Raw genomic sequence first — 20937 nt, 5'->3', positions numbered from 1 at the left:
CGCCCGCAGCGGCAAGATTGCCGGGTTGAGGGATGCAGGACCGCCTCTCACCTCGCAGTCGCTGTGAATTCGAGCGTGCCAAGCGTGACGTCGCCGCTTTGCATTCCGTCACTGCGGAGAAGGCGCTTCCGGTTGCTGCTCGCGCAATAATGACAAAATTTGGGGCGAAATCTCTAGGTTGTCGGCAGGGAAAATTCGTTATTTTGAGGGGGTCTCCCGCTGCCACTTCGTTATGTAGAGGTTTCAAATACATGTGCTTCTATGGAGTAACGGCGGGGAATAGAAAAACTTTGTTATATCCAGGAATTCGTTATATAGAGGTTCGTTATATGGAGGTTCGTTATATGGAGCAAGTTTAACTGTACAAATTTCCATTGTGCATGAAAATTTCTTCTGCAGATTGTCACTTTCACACTGCTGGAGGTCAGTCTTTTTGCAGTACCGAATGTGTGAATAAAAACAAAAGCGTTGAACTTTTACTTGATTTGGGTTTTGGCTGGCTGGGAAATCGACTAGCTTTAGTTGATCCACTTCACACCACACGGACAAAATTAACGATTGACGGTGCCACGAAGTTATTTTCTTTAAGCTACCCCTCCCCCCCCCCCCACTATATCTGTGGACTAGTTGAAGTGTAGCCCTAAATGTAACCACAAGTTAGGACTTTCAAATTTTCACGAAATGACGAAATGTAATATATTAACTGCAAATATTGGTAATTAACAATGCTTCGCTATATAAATATTCTTCATTATAATTGCTTTGCACTGGTGCGCACGAGCAATTTCCCAGTGGTTTAGAAAATGAATAGCAGCTTGGTAAACCTGGTAGGAAGAAAGTGCTTCCTAATACAAGACACACTTCAGCGGGTTCTGCTCCGCGATTTGGCCAACGTCGCCGTACGGCCAGCGGACCTGCAAGAGAGCACGAACACAATCTGCTTGCATGCGAAGTGGGAAAGGAGGGCTTCAGCGGCAACCCTCCTCCTCCCGGCTGCGTGCCCTCTCCCTCTACCTTCTGACATCATCAGTGACCTCATCAGAGGCATTGTTTTGTTTGCGAATTATTTCCAGCGGGATATCCGGTAGCCACCAGTGGTGGAAGGGGCACTGCCGCCGCGTATCGGCATAGGACCCAGCGCCCCATGGGAGGTATAGGGAGTTTCCGGCTCCTGGTATGAAGGGTTACGTGGCACCAAAATGGTTGCGTGGAAGCACAGGTAATCCTTTAGTGTAACCTTACGAAAAGAGCTAAGAAGACTGCTTAATGCTCACACGTTTATTTATTCCAAGTAGATACACAGTTGCCCGGTAGGGAGATCGAAACTAGGGTATGCCAACAGCAATTTAGAGACTGAATCAGCTACGAATCGAATAGTCTGAGAAGTAGAACTCATACATCAAATACCTTTCAAATCGTTTTAGAAAAAAAATTAAATGCCAGTTTTAAAATTGCTATAAACAATGTGCACATCCTAGTATTACTTTAGCAAGCTTCTGTCATTGCATGGCACGTTATGAAGCATTGTTATTAAAAGCACAAACTGAGCATTAGGAACAAATGAAAGTTCGTTCGCATACACAGGACTCTTCGGATGAGCACAAATGATCGCTGTATAGGCGGGAAAGTTGGCGCTCACCAAAAACCTATACAGCCTCCTCTACTACGCTACTTCTAGTATTTTATGCCTATTCTTTGCCCAAGGGGATGAAGTTTATCGAATTTTTGTTCCAGTTTGATGTTTGATTGTGCCCATTTAACATTTTAAATAGTAGAAGGGTATTTGAAAAATATATGTATTTACGAAGTGCCGATTTGAAAGTTTTGAATATTTGCGCACCCTTAATCAAAACACCCCTAATTCTTGAAGTTCATTATTTTAAAATTAGTCCAGTGCACCAATTTTGTTGTTCGGGAACTCTCCTATAAAAGACAGGTACAAACACAAACCGTGACAAACTTTTTGTGCTGAAAAAAAAAAAATGGCCCATTGACTTACCTCCTATACAATCATGTTTTATACACTGCAAGTGTTATTATATGTTTGAGTCGTATTGTAATTCCTGCAAATATTTCTAGAGGTATATGCCGCATTAGTGCTTATTGAAAGCCAATACAATAGTTGAAAAATACGTAGGATTGCAATAGGTATGGGGAACCTGCCATTTGACAAAATACTTAAATTACTCATGTGTATCAGGTATAACAAGCGCATTCAGTGTTAATATTGAATTTTCAACAGCATTCACTCACTGTCTCATGAAGCCCGCAATACTAATATCACAACATAGCATGCTGCCATGCGAGTATTAAAATAGCAACCAACGGCAAAGAATACTCATTAAACACAGTCATTTATTTGGTGCTCTGATGAAACAGACCAGGGGCAAGTGAACTCTTTAAGCGATCAATTTGCACCTATGCGCAAAAAAAAAGGCATGAATAAAACAACATCAAAGAAGTAAAATTTATTTTGTATAACTCTCTTTGTTGTTCCTATCTAAACTACTGTACACTTGTGTGGGCCACGACCACAAAATCAAACCTACAGAAAATATCCATCATACAAAAATGGTTACTTAGGATAATCTATGGACTACCTTATGGATACACAAGGGATCTCTTCGTTAAATTTGATATTGTTATTATATTTAGTTTATACCACTAGAGGCTACTGCGTAGGTACAAAGCGGAATTGAAAAACCACGAGTACAGCTTTTCTAGTCTTGCGTCATTAAGCTTATTCGTATCCCCGTATCCACTAGAGATGGGTCACTCAGGAGTGACCAGGATCTTGTGAGCGGCTCTTTTTAAAGAGCGAGTGAGTGGTCGTTCAGTAAAAATGAGCTGCGGTTCTTTTGGAGAAAGGGAACCGGTTCTCTCGCGTTCAGAGAGCCATGCCGATGCGTTCCGTCAGAGCCGGGTCTCCTGCTGGGTGCGACTTCCGCGCCATCTATTAGCGGTACGAGAAAGCAACTGCCCTCTCGCCGTTCCTCGCAAGAGTCGCCTTCACCCCCTCGCCTTCGGCTGAAGAACGAAAGAACCGCCGCTCACTTACTGAACCACCGCTCCCTCGCTCTTCAAAACAGCGGCTCAGGAGCGGCTGGCTCCTGAGCGCTCAGGAGCCAGCCGCTCTTTTCGTCACGGCTCCCTCGCTCTTCAAAAGATCCGGCTCGCTCCCAAGCGTTCTTTTCGCCTCGGCTCCCTCGCTCTTCAAAAGACCCGGCTCACTTCTGAGCGCTCAGGAGCGGGCCGCTCTTTTGAAGACCGAGGGAGCCGTGGTTCATTCAGTAAGAGAGCGGCGGTTCTTTCGGCGTGAGGAAGCCGGTTCTCTCTCCTTGAATAAGCCGTGCCGAATCGTTCCGTCAGAGCTGCCCCCCCCCCCCCCCCCCCTGCTGGGTTTCGATATTTTTCGACTTCTGACCAACGAATGGTGGCCAATGTGGGCCGACTCGCGCTACTGGTACTCGCTCGCAGTGTGTGGTGTGGGCAGCAGTCCCCTTGGTTTTTTGTGCGTCTAATGGTGTGGCACCCGATGCCACCGAGGGGAGAAGTAAAGAAGTCTTAATTGGCAAAGGATGGTACCGTTTGTTGCCTGCTGCTGTTCGAACGATGTCGCACGAGTCTCACCGATCGCACATTGTGCGCTGGTCCAATAACACTTCGAAGATGGTCTTCCGTGTAAAGGGCCCCTAAACCACCTCAGATATTTCTTGAACATTTCAAGTAAACGCGCATCGAGTTCAGAATGTTGTCAAGATCAACGATGCCAAACGCTGCAGCGCTATGCGCTGCGGAAGCGCCACAAAAAAAAAAAAAAAAATGAAAACAATGCCGGTCTCCTCCCCTCGCCTTTCCGGTATCCCCAGCGGTCGTCACGATGTCAGCAGGGGGATCTGGTGTTGTCAACTGCGGAAACAATGTCCATTGGTTGAACAAGAACCTACGACTTCCAGTTAGTCTGCTAGCAGGTACACGCGCTTTCTGCTCTTCCTCGTCGGGTTGCTCGTTTGTGCGCCCTTGCGAATCGGTAATTACAGCCCGCAACGCAAGTGCCAAATCGCTCGCGTTTCAACACAGTCGTGCTTAGCCGTCTGATTAGCTGCGCGAACAGAGTGCGACAGTGTTGGCCTTTCCAGACGTGCGCGCAACACAGGGTCTATAGCGGTACGCTTCGCATAACACGGGCCGGCACCGCAGCAACAGCGGGTAGCTGAGAAGCGCCGAGTCCACGTTACCGGCACGGTAACTCATCGCACGCCGTTTGCCATTCGTGGGCCGCCGTTCGACAGCGGTTCTTGCTCGAGAACGGCGAGATTTCCTTGCCGTACGTAGAGAGGATGCGACCTGGACTCATTTGTGCGGCAGATTCACCACCGCTGATCGCTCGACGGCGCCGATATCGTCGCTAGGCCTTTTCTGGTTCCCTTCAAAGCTAAAACGGACGGCGCCTTGAAATGAAATACCGACGCTCACAAGCCGCAATATTTTCTTATCGTTGTTATCGCTCTTCGCAATACTTGTACACAAAGAAGAAAAATACGCTGATATTAGCGGCGCCGTCGGCTGCGATGCGAGCACAGCCGAACCCGTCGTCTCCCGGCTGCAGCTGATGTTTTCGTTGCCGGTGGCGGAGGCGCGTAGGTTCGCAGTCGTCGATTGGGCCATTGATGGTGCAGCGGGCGGGGCACCGGCCGAACTGCCATCTACTTTGGACACCTCTCGCGCGGCAGACGTTCTACGGCACTGGCGGACGGTTTGCCGTCGGTATATGTGCTGCTAGCGTGGATGTGACCGAAAGTATGCAGTGTTTTGAGAAGCGCGTTGGCGATGACGTATGTCACGTGACCTTTCGAGAAGCACTCGGCGAGGAGGGGAGACCAGCCGATGAGGAGAGAAGCGAAGGAAAGAGCGAAACGAGCGAGGGCCGTTTTAGCCGTGCTCCCTCAAGGGCTGCAGAAGATAGCGCCAACCTTCCTTTCCTCAAGAACCACTTATCATCGATCATGAAACACGACTCCGCTATTACGGCACCATTTCGAAAAATTCTCGCGGCTACGTGTTCATTGTAGATTCGTGCACAACTGCAACACCACCACTAAATTCGACTCTGGGGGATTTAGGGGCCCTTTAACGACAAGAGGTGAACATACAGATTACGTCCTGGTCTTCATTTGTGCTAATTAATGTAGTCATGAAAATGGCGCCCATGACATCCACTTCAGTGCGCTTTTGAGCGTGTATCATTAGCACGTTAATAAAACGAGGCCAATGATCTGTGTGTTGTAATAGAACTTCATTTCTTCTTTTTTCTTTTTGTCCTGGTTATGATGCATGACCGCCAGTATCGCGCATGCACTTAAGAGAAAAAAAAAACTAAAGGTACGTGCGGCAGTTTTGTGGATCTTTCGTATGATTTTGTATTGTACTTCAAGAAATGATTTCTACATTCATTTTGCATGGCGTTACAGCTTACTCATATATAGTGAACGTAGTATGTGAATGAATGATAAAGTTGAAACATAATGTACAATCATTTTGTGTTCTTAGTTTGACAAAAGTTGATTTTAAAGTACCACAAAATGGACAAGCTTCTGTAATGACAATGAAGTTACACATTTTTTTTTTTTCTGAAAAAGGTACGTCGCATTCTGCCTGTCACAGTTATAAGCAATTTTATCCCCAATATCACAAAAGAAAGCTTCATTACAACTAAAAATTCACGCTTTTAATATATGTAAAAATATTCTTTAAACTAGCGAAAATACTAATAACATGGTTATTAAATTATGCATATATAGTTTTTTTTTCAAAGCCATATAACTATCGAATTGCATAACACAGGTTACACGTTAAGTGAACCGGGTGAGCCGTCCAAATGAAGGTTCATTTCAGTGAGCTGAGCCGTTCCGAGCCGCTCATGAAGTGAGCCATTTGCCGATCTCTAGTATCCACACCACCACAAAGCTCAATGGGTCTTACCAACACACGGACAAACTACGGACAGCAAGCTGCTGCACTACCTCATATTAAATGAATAATTGACACGACGTTAGTTTCCGGACATCAATAATTTGGGCATACGCCAATTTTCATTAAAAAAAATCAGCAACAATAACCACTCTCATCTACCCACTTTCTCCCTTTTCTTTTTGTGAGCGAAGTTATGTTCTTGTTACCGGCTGTATTCATATCTGGTATGCTTGCATATATATTATATATATATATATATATAATATATATATATATATATATATATATATATATTATGTTGTGGGAAATGCGCGACTCTCACGCGTCCCTGATGTGTTTTCCCCGCATGTCTCCTGTAGTCGGCTTCTCTGCGTGGCTACCGGCGGTGGTTGCGGCGCGTTGCGAGAGATGGCGCTAGTGTCGCGATGCTAACGCCACTGAAACGCCGGGGTCACTTGGGAGAAAAAGGTCGAGGGCTCTCTTTTTGGCTGGGGATCGGCGCCACCAACAGCACGAACGCTTCGCGCGTGCGCCGGCCCGCTTCGCGCGACCGTCGCGCGAGGCTTAGAGCAGGACACCGGTATGGACGAACACGGATCGTTCGAGCGCGCCATCGTTAGCGTGACTGTACAACGTGAACGACTAGGCGATGGTGTCATAGCATGGAGCGAACATATTCGCTCGCGGATCGGGTCGCGGTGAGTCGGACTTCCTTGATTTGTCGCGCGCCGTGTGAATGTTCTATTGGTAGCAATTCGGCTAGTATGTTTTAGTGATGAAAGGTGCAATAAAGAGCCCTTTGATTGTTTGCACTATACTATGTGTCGTTCCTTTGTCCCAAGAGCACATGTGAGACCCCACATCTGGCTGCCAACGTGGACCTCTTGGGGCATCGGACGATAATTTTAACAGTTTTAGCTCGGTTCGAGATGTTTCAACCGAAGCGTAGTCCTAGCGTGGATTTTGATCGCTAGTGTCGGCGGTGTGCTTTCTTGAGTGAGGCGACGGTTGCTGTAGCGTGTTTGAACTTTTCAACATGCTAAGCCTTTTCGCGAGTGTTTTGAAGTACACTCGTCGGTACGAGAGCCACGTGGTCTGCATCCTGGGAGAGCGAGGCCTAGCGCCCGCGGAGCATTGGCAAGCCTGAAGCGAGTGAGTACGGAAGCCTCGTGGGGTGGTCCGAATTTCTTATGTAAATAGCTTCTTCTATATCTTTGACTTCGGAAGTCGAGGCTCAGGGAGCCGGGTGGCCGCGGGCCACGGGTGCCGCTACGGGCTGACTGGTATTGCGGCCTGGCACCGGGCGCTCCGACACCGTCTGGGACGGTGGGCGCCGTCAACTCGGATGCTGTGTGCACCGAGCGGAGTAGGACCACCTCACAGAGCTAACGTCTCTTCGCGGCTGCCTGTTCTTGTGCCCATTTTGGGTGTTGTTTTTTTTTTTTTTGGATGCCGGTTGTTGTCAAAGTAGCGACGCATTAGGCCTAAGGCTTAACAAAGCCGCCTGTCGCACGTTGAGGGACACAACCTGGTGGACCGTGGTGTTGAGGTGTCGCACATTGCTTCCCTCATTAGTTCGCCTAGCACGAATTGAAATTCTCGTTCGACTCAAGAAAGTAAGCTTTGTTCACGTGAACTTAGCATCTGCTATGCCGCCCGAAATTTTGCTAGCCGAATTGAACATCGTACCACGTGGGCGATGCGTATGCCGAATTCCTCTCCCTTGCACTACTTTAGTGTTTGTCGAGTGCGTTGAGTGTACGCAGCGTGAGCGGAGTCACTCCTGGTTTGCTGTCACCTGCACATCGTCAGCGCTGCTGCCCCGGACTACAATCGAGCTACCCCAGGCTTTGGAGATGCCTGTGGTCAATGTCGGCGCAGCGACTTCGGCGGCCGCCAATGTCCGGCTCGCAACCCTCGCGGCTGGGAAAAGAGCCGGCAGTCACCAACGGCTACTGCGGCTCTAGTCAGCAGGGCGCGAGCGACGCTTGCTCGTGCCGACTTCTGCGTCGCCGTTTCCGGAGTCCTGGGCTGGAGTCGTGCCATCGAATCTGCAGACGTGGTGCTGTGACCAACGGATGCCAGCGGTGAACCCCAGAGTCAATGTCGGCTCGCACGTTGTGGATAATGCGTGGACATTTACTCGGCGGCGCCACTGTCGCATGTACTAACTTTTGTTCGCGACGCGCGCGTTGATAGGCCTTGTGACATGTTTCGCCGGCGTATGTGTAGTGATTTAAGGTTGGGGGGATGTGGGAATGCGCGACTCTCACGCGTCCCCTGATGTTGTTTTCCCCGCATGTCTCCTGTAGTCCGGCTTCTCTGCGTGGCTACCGGCGGTGGTTGCGGCGCGTTGCGAGAGATGGCGCTAGTGTCGCGATGCTAACGCCACCGAAACGCCGGGGTCACTTGGGAGAAAAAGGTCGGAGGCGCTCTCTCTTTGGCTGGGGATCGGCGACCAACACGCACGAACGCTTCGCGCGTGCGCCGGCCCGCTTCGCGCGTGCGCCGGCCCGCTTCGCGCGACCGTCGCGCGAGGCTTAAAGCGGACACCGGTATGGACGAACACGGATCGTTCGAGCGCGCCACCGTTCGCGTGACTGTACACGTGAACGACTAGGCGATGGTGTCATAGCATGGGGCAAAACGTATTCGCTCGCTATCGGGTCGCGGTGAGTCGGACTTCCTTGATTTTGTCGCGCGCCCGTGTGAATGTTCAATTGGTTGTATTCGGCTAGTATGTTTTAGTGTATGAAAGGTGCAATAAATGCCCTTTTGATTGTTTGCACTACTATGTGTCGTTCCTTTGTCCCAAGAGCACATGTGAGACCCCACACCGTATCATGAAGCGCTTCGCGTGAACCGCGGGTGCGCCACTGGAACAGGTGACGTACGAGTTTGCCAGCGCCGCATGCATTATTCGCTATACGCAAAATGCCAACCTGTAAAAAAGAGGAGAATGGACGACCCTGATGGAGGGGAAAAGGGATCTTCAACACGCAGTGGTGGGGGGAGGGTAGGATTCCCTACGACATAACGAAAATAAATGGCGGAGAACTTCGCTTTGAAATGTGGCTACACTGCAGCGCGTGTCGCCCTGGCCTTGAAGGCACACCTCCAGGTAATATTCGCATACTACCTGCACCCCAACTTTACCGCTGACTCTTGAATTTTTGGTGCGGGTTATATGCGCAAAAGTACGGTACGCGTACGGGCTGAACTGACAGCAACGCGTATGAAGCGGAGTTTGGTTCCTCGGGCGATCTGCTGTGGCAACTAGGTACTACGAATGCCTACAAAGTTTGTATGTGCGCACACTGGCATGAACGGCGGAAGCTATCAAGTACACATAAAGCCTAACAGCTCCAAACTAAATTTGCAAAACACTGCTTAGACTTACAGCATCGCACGTGCGATATATGGACTTCATGACGCGCATTGCGACGGGTGCACAGAAACTGAAGCCGCGTTCAGTGCAAAGCGCACCGCTGACAAGCAGCCGAGCAAAAGTCTTCTTCGTCGCCAAGGCAACCACTGCACGCCTGCATCGCGCTGCCGCCGCTTTTCGTTCGTTCGCATCTCATGCTCCTCCTTCCGGATCACCTTTGTTGCTTTCTTCTCCGCTCAGCGGGCGCACCGCATTGAGAAGCATGCTCACTGCCCTGCTTGTCGGCAGGATTTTCCTGCGGAAGCCTCATTATAACCGGTATTTTGTCTCGCGCGGCTGCACTGTAAGCGGCATGCGTTTACATGAAGTTCTATGGGAGGGTAAACAGGAATCAAAAAAGAACAAGTTCTGGCCAGTTCTGCACCATAAACAATTAAATTAAATGTGGTCTAAGCTGTATAAACCATTTCCTAATAACAAGGTTAGGGTACACATAGTAGATGTAACGGTCATTCTGAGGAAACAGTTTTCTTTTGTAACATGTGATGCAAGCATGGCATGGTGTTGTTTGACGGGCAAGCTAATCAAGGAAATGCCAGATTTGGTTAAACCTTTTAAGTTGACGTGACCATTGCTGAAGTTGATGGTGTCAACAGACCGCACCAGCATGTCACATGAATAGAACACACAGCGCACAGCCCACGAAGCCACATAATCTTGCCATTCCCAGCATTACCAGAAGCATGCCTTTGGTCAATGACTCGCAAATGTCGGTACACGCTGTTTATACTGGGATTGGCCACCCTTGCAAGTGCGAGCCACTTCATGTCAGACTGGCAACTTATTAGAATCGTTACAAAATATAGCTTCAGGGCAATTTTTTGAGGTGCCCAATGCCACTGCAATTCGAGGTGCCCATTGCATGAATAAAAAAGCCTTCAGGCTTCCTCTTTTTCACCTTAATCTCAGTGAACTACCCTGCCATAACTAGCTTTTCACTTCTGTTCACAGACTTACTTGTCTCAACCGCACCACACCTGAAACAGAAACACGAGAACAGCTGAGCTATTCAAGTTGATATTCTGAGCAAATGTAAGCTTAGTTAACATACTTCACGGTCACCCATCTCAAAGTAACCTACATGGATCCTTAGTGGAGATTAGATAACCTAGTCAAATTCTGTATTCATGATGCAAAGTTGAATTAACAAAAGCGTATAAGCGAGTGTACTGGAAGATCTTAATTTCATAGCGAATTGTCTACTTTATCCAAATTCAATATAAGCAGGTTCAACTGAGTCACATCAAATGCAGCACTACACAGGTGCACACTATTGCTTCTTACCGAGGAAGAAAGACGGGTTTTTCGCCAGCTGGTCTCTCAGTTCGTCCGAGATGGAATCTTCACCCGCCACGTATTTGTCAACGTACTCTGACCATTTCTCTATCTCCACAGGATCTTCAGACATGTCGCTTCTGTATCAATCAGCTCTATCGTAAGCTTGGTCTCCTTCTGGTACTGCAATGCAAACACAAACATGCAATCAACAGATGGTCATGAAAATGTTGAGAATGAAAGAAAGAACATGGGAGAAAAAGCAAATCACCACGAAAAACTTCAGCACGACCACCGACTGCCACCATGTGTATTAGCAGAATACAACTAAGAGGCTGGTTTCATACATTTGTTATACATTTGTGATTCAGGTGTGATACACAGTTGCAATATGAAAGTGATTTGATAGGAAAGCGTAGGAGATCTAAAATAAGTGCACTTGGGAAAGTGATACTTCTATGACAACACAATTTACGTAACTTCTGCAGCCTCATAAGTATGAACACAGTATAGAGAAGAGAGGTTCGGCCTCAGGCACTGCAGTCTACAGACATAGGAGGCACCAACCAGCACAAGTTTGAAGCAGTTGTCGTTGACCAAGGCCTGCTCGCTTTCTTCTGGTAGCTGGATTCGAGGTGCCACGGTGTGCGGCGGTGGCACATGTGCCTCCTGCGCCTCCAACCCGCTGCTCCTCCACAAAGAGCTCGGTGCAGCGCAGGCATGCCTCGTCGCACACGATGTGCTGCAGCTGCCGCACCGCATTCTGCACCACCTTGTCCAGCGTGAAACACCGTGTAGGCGTGGATGCCAAACATTTCTCGCAGGGTGTCCTCGTACTGCGTGCCGTCCATGTTGCCGTCCAGCAGGCTCTTCACCATGTCCAGGAACACTGGGTAGTAGTCCTCCACTTCCACCTGCGCACATTTCTGTTTCTGAAACGCAGCTCTGCTTCATGTACTTTAGCAGGTTAGGTTCAACACAGCAATGCACAAAGACTTCCAAGGCACTAACAAATTTTAAAGGCTAAAGCACCATTACCATTTAAACAGCTTGAAAACAAAACACTTGTCTTCAAAGACGATCGAACATTTTCTTTTCTAGCATGTGGAACAAGGGGGGGGGGGGGAAGGAAAAAAGTACGTGCTAAGCCTTATTCTTACAAACGACTACAAACAAAATGACTCCCTACCACAAAGTCATCAAGCAGATTGAATTGGACTGACAGTAAATAGCCTGAACGAACCTTGTGGCCAAACATCCAAGCAAGACCCAAGATTAACCAAGAGTAAAATTTAAGTACATATTTAAGCACTACTAGGTGAAACTGAAGGACCTTCAAGGCCTCAAAAATTGCATTTTGATAGTCATAGGCTTTGAAGAGTTTCCAAGACTCCTACAAAAAACTGCTTAGTCCATGCCAGTTAACCAACACAGCAAATGCTTCTGAGGGTTGATTTGTGGACATTGGTAAACTTGCAAACCAACTTTGTCCGAAAATCTCGTGTCTGCTAAGTATTACATTTCTACGCGCCGCAAAAAGAGCACAAATTCAAACCAAAACGCTGTTTGGCCTTCTCGCGGAGAACCGCACACCAAGACGGGGGGGGGGGGGAATATGTATATTAACAAGTGAGCCTATGTACATGTATATGCTGTGATGTCGCTCATAGTGACACGTGACACTTCGAGAATCATTCAAGGCAACATCAGGTAATTGTTTAATCTGTTGCTTCAGTAATAGATGAATGAAAGTTTAGAGATATAATAAAACATACAAACTGAATGTCTTATGTTATTGCTTTACTTCGTACCGTAGCAAGAATAATGTATACAGTCGAACCCACTTATAACAATATCGAAGTGCCACGAAAATTCCATTGTTATAACCGATAATTGTTATAACCAGGTTGCATGAAAAAAAAAAAAAAATAGGGGAATGGCAGAGCTGTTATGAGAAAACTATAATGGCGGGGAGGCCGGTACCCCTCCCCACCATCTTCCTCCATCCGCGGCTGATTGTGTTGACCAACTGTTTAGCTCTGCTCCCTGCATGCTCTGATCGCGTGTAACAGTCGCGGCAGTCCGCGTTCAAGAATGGCACTGCTATAGTGAAACTTCGTTAATTCAGATTTTACGGGACTGAAAAAATGCCCGAATTAACCGAATGTCTAATTATCAAGGGTATCAAGAAAACAACAATAAATGCTTTCTACGTCAACATGCTTTTATTTGCTGAATGAATCGGCAGAATCCTGTGCCGATTTTGCACAAAAGCAGTGCGGAAGCTGCAATTCTCGTCATCTCGTGACTGATTAGCAATTGCAGTGGCGAAGTCCTCCCCGACTTCTGTCAGTGTGCGGCCGCGGCGCGCGTCACCTGACACACGCTTTTAACTACCGCGCGCACATCCCGATTATTTTTTCGCCCGCGTCGCAAGGTCGCCGCCCATCGCGATGTAGACGGTGCTGTTCATCAACAGCTTTGTACCGAGTAAAACCGAAATTATTGTTTGCCACAACCGCTGTCGACGCGATCATGGACGGCGACCTTGCGATTCTGAAGCCACGCGGCCGATGCATCGCACTGGGTCAAAACAAAACTACTGTTTGCTGGAACTGCGGATGAAACCGCGGTCGCTATTGACGCGATCATCGATGGCGACTACTCAGTTATGAAGGAAAGCACGCGGTCTACGTGCGTACCGGGTCAAAACGAAACTACTGTTGGCCGCAACCGCTGCGGACGAAATCGCGGCCGCTGTCGAAGCGATCATGGATGGCCACTACGCAATCATGAAGGCACACGGCCAGTGCGGTGCTATGCGCGACGGTAAACACAATAAAGGCTTTAAAGGCACAAATAAGCATGAAGCGTTCCCGCGTTGCTGTCATTTCAGTACGATTTTCACCAATGACTATGGCGATGCGAACTCCGTCGCTTTGTTTCGGTGGACACTAACGCCGTTTTGGCTCTAAAGCGTCGTACATTTGAGGCGCTCCGCGAGCCCAGCGCTATCAGCGCAGTTGGCCAATGCCACCTAGAAAAAATCTAGGTGGAATCTAGGTGGCATTGAGTTGGCGCGGTCCATTCGTGTTTCGGAGTGTGGCGCGGCGTAGAACTATGGGCGCAGCACATTCATGTTCGGAGGGGTGGAAAAGCAACGGGACAGATGCGCGCGAGGCTGGCGATACGGGGGATGGAAAACAGTGCACAGCGGCGTGCAACGGCTCAAATTTCTTTTTTTCTATTAATGAGTTCGCATTACATTCCCTTTCGGCACGGACATCCAGTCGGGCTTCATCACTATAACCGATAATGCGGCATGGAGGCATTGTAGTAAGCAGGTTATTTCACCATAGAAAACATACAATAGTTGACGCTGCAGCAGCTTCTCATTATTATAACCGATACATTGTTAAAGCTGGTATCGTTATAAGTGGATTCGACTGTACTTCCATTTCGTCTGCTTGTTTCCACGTTGTGCAGTCGCATGCGCAGACAGTGACACTATGTTATTTTCTACTGTGTTCCAACACGCAATCATGTTCTGTGATCCGCTTGTGTCTGCCTCAGTGTTCATGTAGCACTGACTTATACGGCTAAGTCAAGTATTCTTGTGCACACAGCGCACAATCGTGTGCTGCACGAAACAAGACAAACACAAAAGCTTGCGCATGCCACTGTCAGCGGAAGTGTACTGCGCAGAAAAAAAAAAAGAAAGAGGGCCTCGTGACGTATGTGTCACACGATCCTCCAGCTTGGGTATGGGAGAACGCAAGGAAAGAATTTCGCTTGCAGAGAGGCTAGATGGGGCAAGTGGAGAGAGTGTCCTTGTGGCTGCGACGCTCACCTCCCAAAATCATGGTTCGCCAACACTAAAATATTTATATCTCGGCTATTAATGAAGCAATTTGAAAAACAGAACACTCCCAAGAGGGCACGTAACAACTTGCAGCGTATAACCAAAATTTGCTATGTGGCGTGGTGAGGGGCCTTTTAACAAGCGATGTTAGTGGGTGCTTTGATGTGGTGGGTTAGAACGTCCTGTGGTTTGGTTGCTTATCAAACAACGCTTAGCTCAAAGTACACGTGACGCAACATTCTTGTAACTCCAATCAAGTAACAATGAATGGTCACAAGAAAGTCATAATTGTACATTTGAGTACAGACCACATTCTTCAGCAAATGTACTGGCACTAAGTACAATTTTTCTAACAATCGTGGCCACTGCAATGTAACTTACGTCATTAAACCTCACACAATGCTTGTTGGGGCTCATATTTTAAACTATGACTGGTCTATTGGCTTATATTACAGGACAAAGAATCAGTTATTTTATTGAATGGAAAGCTCTCAAGCTTGTTGTGTGGCATTGTCCGTACCATTTAGTACGTCAGACAACTAAGTTAGGCAGGGGGTGGATTCTACTAATTAAAGATGCAGTTGAACCACTTTACCATTCTACATAAAATGAGAGAACGATATACACTCCAAGTTGAGATCTCTACCATGGCTATGAAAGGTTGGTGCTGTTCACTCACATCAGAATTAAACATGGTGCTCAATTTGCTTTGTGTTTTTGTGTAAGGAGCCGCACCCCTAAACTTGAGCTTTATCTAGGAAAAACAATGCACGAGCGCACTTAAAGTCAGCTACAGCCACGCATTAAAGCCGCAGTACATCAATGCATATTGGTCTCCTTCTTCAGTTGTAATCACAGCTGATAATCGTTTGGCGGAAAGCTTGTCAACTTTACCGTTGTAGCGGCACAAATTTCATTTTACGGCGTCCAGTGTGTCACGCCTTCGCTCTTGCGGCAGCAGATGCTTTTGTAGACTGTGCACGTGAGGCTTTCCATGCTTTCAGCATAGATTTGAGTTGAAATCTGAGCACTACTTCAGCTTTTACTAGCGCAGTACAGAGGCACTTTGGGTTCCTCTTAGGCTGTTTAAACAATCTTCAACACCGGCAAAATATCCTGGTGCCTTGCGGCTTTGTCCTTTAGAGCTGTGCTTGTGCATTTGTGCAATGTACGTATGCTGTGTCCCGCATGGGTTCCATGCGGTATAATGTTACGTGAAAACTCCTGTTTTTTCATCGCGCAATCTTCTGTACGGCATTAAGTCCAAGCCAGCATCTGAAGATGGCTTCACCTTCGAACAGTGTGGCGACGCAGAGGCATGTCACACGGTGTATCGGTCTCCTATTTGTTTCCAAAATCATCGGCTAAGCACCAGCAACATTCATATTAAGGCACTTTGAGGCTAGTCTAGAGCTGTGGCGTAAACATTTTGTCTGTGTGCTGCGTCACCAGCGGGTTCCAGACTGCGCAAGTACTGTGTACATTTGTGCAGTGAATTTTACTCTCATGCACCGCTGAAACACATACAGGCCCTGTCATTTCATGTGGAACACTACTGTTGTTTTTTTTATTGCATAAACATTATCTGCGGCTCGACATCCGAGGACAGCTTCATCTTGCAATGCGCACTTGCAGTAACCAGATTCCAGCTGCTTCAGCTTCGCTGTTATGTGCCATCAACTACAAATTAGGTAGCAAACAAAGCTTAAATAAAGCTTCCCCTGGTGATCGCACAAGGCAGCAAGCATGTTGGTTTTTCAGGGCAGATACAAATTCATTTACTTTTTGCTCACGTATAGGCTGCACCCTGTGAAAAGTGGATGTACAGCGAAACTGGTGCAGACGTTAGACAAGCACCACCACCTCAACTGACTTTAGATGACGTTACACAAGCCACCACCACAAGCGACATCCATCACGTGCGCACGCACGTGTGCAGAAGTACAGCCTACATCGTCATTCTTCAGGGCCATTTGCCAAGCGCAAGTGCCTTTGTGATCTAAATGTCTAAAAAGTAAATTACATCAGAAAATGTGTGAAGCACGATTTACACACAAGCTGCAGACATGATAGCCTTTGGATTGTAATATGAATATACAGTCAATGATGGATTTTTTGGATGCCCGATAATTCAGACGGCTTTGCGGCGCCACCACAATACATACCCTATAAAGTCAATGTATAAAAACGTTTGAAAATTTCGGACTCGAGAACCTTTCACCGTCCAATTTACTGGACTTTTTGCTATGACAACAGGTCCGAAACGGCCTTAATCGAAGCCACCACCACGGCCATTTGATTATCCAAGTGTGGGTAGGGGCAACTGTCACCAGACACAGTATGTATTCCCCAAATTATAGACGCATGTACCTGCTGTCACGAGCACCGATAAGCCTAATAAGTGTACTGGCAGGCTTTCAGAGCTTTTCGGACATGCTTGTGGCCATTTGAACCCTTAGGGGCAGTAAAAGGCATGCATTCGGGTTTTTTTTTTTTTTTTTCGGACTGCCGATTTTTCTGACGTTTCACGGCCCCTAGGGAGTCCAAAAAATCGGATGTTGACTGAACAAGAAAACATATTTATGCTGCCCGGGAAACAAAGACAAAGCCCTTTTTCATCCTTATCCTTGTAGGCCTTCCGCCTGGCAGAAGTGCGTTGTGGAAACTAGTTGAATTTTCAAAGTGAACTGTGTGACCAAATTTGTAAAGTATGACTTACACACAACCTACAGACATGAAAGCATTGGATGATAATTTGAATATACAAGAAAACATAATTCTGTTATGCAGAAACTCAAACACAACCCCCTTTCCAGCTGCCGGTATTTGGGTGAGCATGACACGAAAAATCCTGACCAACCAGAGGCTAACAGTTTTATTGTAAAAGGGAATGAAAGTCATAGCGAATTTTGCCTTCAAGTGTGGTTTCACAGCAACGCACTGCATACAGCCATAAGCCCTATCTGAAGGCCATTTCATTGCCGTAAAACAGCATGCGAAGGCAAGATTTGTGCACTGCCATGACTGAGCATCTTCTGTAACTTTTCATGATGACAACAACTACAGTGGATTTCTTGCATTAGAGATCTGGATGATGTTGCACACAGACAACTTGCAGACTGTATGCATATACTCTCGCTTACCCTTTTGTTAATGGTTTTAATCGTGGGTTCTAGCTATCTGCACGAAAATATGGCACCTAACAGAACTCCAGCACTGCCCGATCCATGCAAATGCTTACACCCACACCAATGTATTGCACTACCATACACAGCAATCAAATAAACAAACCTCGCTCCGAGGCTTCAGCCGCAGTGCCACAGCTGTGGATTCCTTTCGGTCCTTGCGCTCCTTTGCCTCATCCGCAGCCAAGTTTGTCGACTGCTTGTAGATTTTTGTGAGACGCTCACACAGCAGATGGTGCACCGAAAGAACAGATACCAGTGGTCATTGACAAAGAAGAGTGCGTACGAGTCATCCGAGTAGAGGTTCTGCATCGGCGGCGCACTCCAGCTGCGAGCCATCTGCGCTGCCGGTGCAATCCTCTGAGGCTGTCCGAACTGCACTTTTGTCACTATCCTTGGGGAAGGCATCATCTGGCCGGTGATTGGGTGTTGAGGGAAATGGCTGGCTCTCACCATCCTCGGTCATTATGTCATCCTCTTTGTCAACCTCGTCATCGGAGAGTTTCGCCACGTGGCAGACAGAACAGGTCTGGGATGAATTGACGCAGCAGTTGCTTTATCTTCTGCTTGTCTTCCTTGTTGATACCCGTTTGGCGCTTCACATGATGGATAATCAGATTAGCTGCATCATCCAGAATGGACCGGTCAAGGTAGGCCAGACTCATGTGGGGCCCCGTAGGAACTTCCCCAGTACCTTCTTCCATCTGCTCCCGGCGCTCTTCATATATGGCTTCAATCTCGTTCAGAAGGCTCTTGGAACGCAAAAACTTGACATCATTCTGCTTGAACGTGATGCCCTGGTGATCCAGCGACTTGAGGTAGTACTTCTCATTCTGCTCTCGCCAGACCTGTTGGGCAAGGACAAACCAAATACCAGATTTGAAGCAATCCACAGATGACCATATTCATTGCGTCATTTATATTGTTGAAGACGAGTATCCTGCATTGACAGGCATTTATTTTTTAGATAAAAAGCTATAACTAACCAACTCGCCTAAATTACCACCCTGACTCTCCATACACAAGCTTTCATGCCTTCAGAATATTCTACTGAACCAAAGAAACATCAGCTACCTCAATGTCTCAATAAAAAATTACTATGTCAAATCCAATTATTTGCCTGATTTTATACTGTGATAAGGTAGAAATTGGCTGGTAGAAACAGGGAGAGTGAAAACAACAATGTACTTCTACCAATGGCCTGTGAAGTTCTTTGTAATAAAGATATGCAGACCAAAATGAAATACCACTGTTTTGTTGCCGCTGGTGGGGCATGTGTTCAATAACTTGAACAAGCTTTTATAATGAATGAAAATGGCACATCGTCGTCAAGTGTTCTGTCACCATCTTGTGATGGCAATGGCTCTGATGGTAGGCTGTTACCAAAACGATGAATGCAGTTTTGTATCCAACTATCAGGTGGAGGCAATTTTCGGACCTGTTTTTCTTTAGGAGAAAGGTGCATATTGGAATTGGTAAATACAGTAATTTGCATTTGGACTGCCAACTAACTACTAACCACCCAGTTAGCTTGGTCAGTGGAGCAACTCTTCCTGAAAGGTGGTGGTACTGGGTTTGATCCCAGAACCAGGAGGCATTCCCTTACACTTCCCTTGTAACCACACAACAGCCTAGTGTATGTCACTTTCCCTCTCACAGCTGCAACAAAATATGGCCTGACCTTGTTGAAGCTCTTCTGTGCCTCGCGCCACTCTTCCTCTTTGGCTTTGAGCCTGCGCAGTACAAGGGGAACAGCGACGACAGGGTTGCGCTTGAGGCCCTCGATGATGTCAGCAGCCTTGTCGCCGTAGATTGCGCCGGATGGCCTGCTGCTGCAGCACATTTGATGAGCCTCCAAGGTTGTCAAGCAGCTGGAAGCGCTGCTTTTCCTCTGCGCTCATTCGCTGCAGCTTCTTCTGTATTGCCTCCAGAATAGGATTGTCGACATGTTGGTTTCGACAAACCACATCCAACTGTGCAGAAAATGAACATTTTATTTTTCATCAAATAGCTCCTGTAAGATATAATGCACTTTCATCTCATTTTTTTCCGTGCACACGTTGGCCCAAATCGCAGCCTACACACAGGCCCAAGTTGCAGCTACGTTTTTCTGCAAAATGACCTGCAAACGCAGCATCAGTAGTGCTATTTACACTGCACCACAGGGACAAGGCAGACTATCAACTCACCTCAAAGCGCTCGTCTCACAGCGGTAAATGTATTCTTCATACTGGTTTTGCGTGAGCTAACAAATGTGGAATCCTCAGACCATGACGGAAATGAGACCCACGTGTCATTCAAACCTGAGGGTTGATTAAAAAATGAAGGTCAAACAGAGCAGCACTTATAAAACAAAGTCAAAAGTTTACACGATGAACAACAAAACTGCTTGCCTCTTTACATAGAGGTGTTCGGCCACTGCACTTCGGCTGTACAACATTTTTTGGCAGTGCTCTGTAGCTGGCACCATAGCGTTTGCAGGATGAGTAATCTGAAGAACAAGCAAACAACGAAGCACCCAACAATTATTTTTGTAAAGCAAAAAAGAAAAGAGATGTGAAGAAGACATATACAGTAAAATCTCGGTGATACGAATCTCGCGGGTACGCGTGAAATATTCGTATCACCCGAAATTCGTATCTCACAATACACAATATCAAGAAAATGGAATTTATTTTTACCAGAAAAGATTTCTAATAGTGGAACCCTATTGATACCGTCTTCGCTGCTGCATTTTCCTGGCTGCTACGTCATGTTTTCGCGGTCCCGACATAAATTCATTGGCTTCCATGTACAGCAATACTCGATAATTCGAACTCGAAGGGGCCCAAAAATTTGTTTGAATTAAAAGGACTTATTTTGAAGTATTCGTGCACCATAGCACAACGTACGAACTGGTGCGATTCGTGAATGTCGCGGCGCGCAAGCACATATCGAGCGAGGGCACGAAACTGACCCGTCGGGAGCGCTTCTCGATAATGGACAGAAAACGAAACTCAGGGAGCGGGCGGCACAGCACGGCGAGAGAGAGAGAGATTGTGGTTGTAAAGAGGAAGAGGTGACACTGCGGGAAGGCGCCGTGCGGGGACCGTCGTAGGTGAGGGAGGAGGGCGGCAGGGGAAGTGAATTGGCCTCAGCAACTGTTACTCCCGTAGTAGCTCCCTTCGACTGTCTCTGTGCGCGCACGGCCACTC

The 20937-nt window shown here is 47.2% G+C and overlaps 2 protein-coding genes across 7 annotated transcripts in view; both read right to left on the bottom strand.

Annotated features, from left to right (window-relative positions):
* LOC119453884 (uncharacterized) overlaps positions 1-20937 on the bottom strand; it is a 231062-nt gene that overhangs the window by 113762 nt on the left and 96363 nt on the right. The gene's annotated exons all lie outside the window — the stretch shown is intronic.
* LOC119453889 (paired amphipathic helix protein Sin3a) overlaps positions 1-20937 on the bottom strand; it is a 37963-nt gene that overhangs the window by 14884 nt on the left and 2142 nt on the right. The window contains 16 exon segments of the mRNA XM_049668108.1: positions 10706-10834; positions 10837-10879; positions 11264-11307; positions 11310-11336; positions 11339-11483; positions 11485-11610; positions 17850-17983; positions 17986-18055; positions 18057-18245; positions 18247-18591; positions 19425-19556; positions 19558-19716; positions 19933-19949; positions 19952-19978; positions 19981-20046; positions 20130-20234. Coding sequence (XP_049524065.1) covers positions 10706-10834; positions 10837-10879; positions 11264-11307; positions 11310-11336; positions 11339-11483; positions 11485-11610; positions 17850-17983; positions 17986-18055; positions 18057-18245; positions 18247-18591; positions 19425-19556; positions 19558-19716; positions 19933-19949; positions 19952-19978; positions 19981-20046; positions 20130-20234 — 1758 coding nt within the window.

This window comes from Dermacentor silvarum, chromosome 5 (genome assembly GCF_013339745.2).
Source record: "Dermacentor silvarum isolate Dsil-2018 chromosome 5, BIME_Dsil_1.4, whole genome shotgun sequence".
NCBI lineage: Eukaryota > Metazoa > Arthropoda > Arachnida > Ixodida > Ixodidae > Dermacentor > Dermacentor silvarum.
The sequence above is the reverse complement of the archived record's forward strand: the minus strand, read 5'-3'. Positions and strand labels throughout refer to the sequence as shown.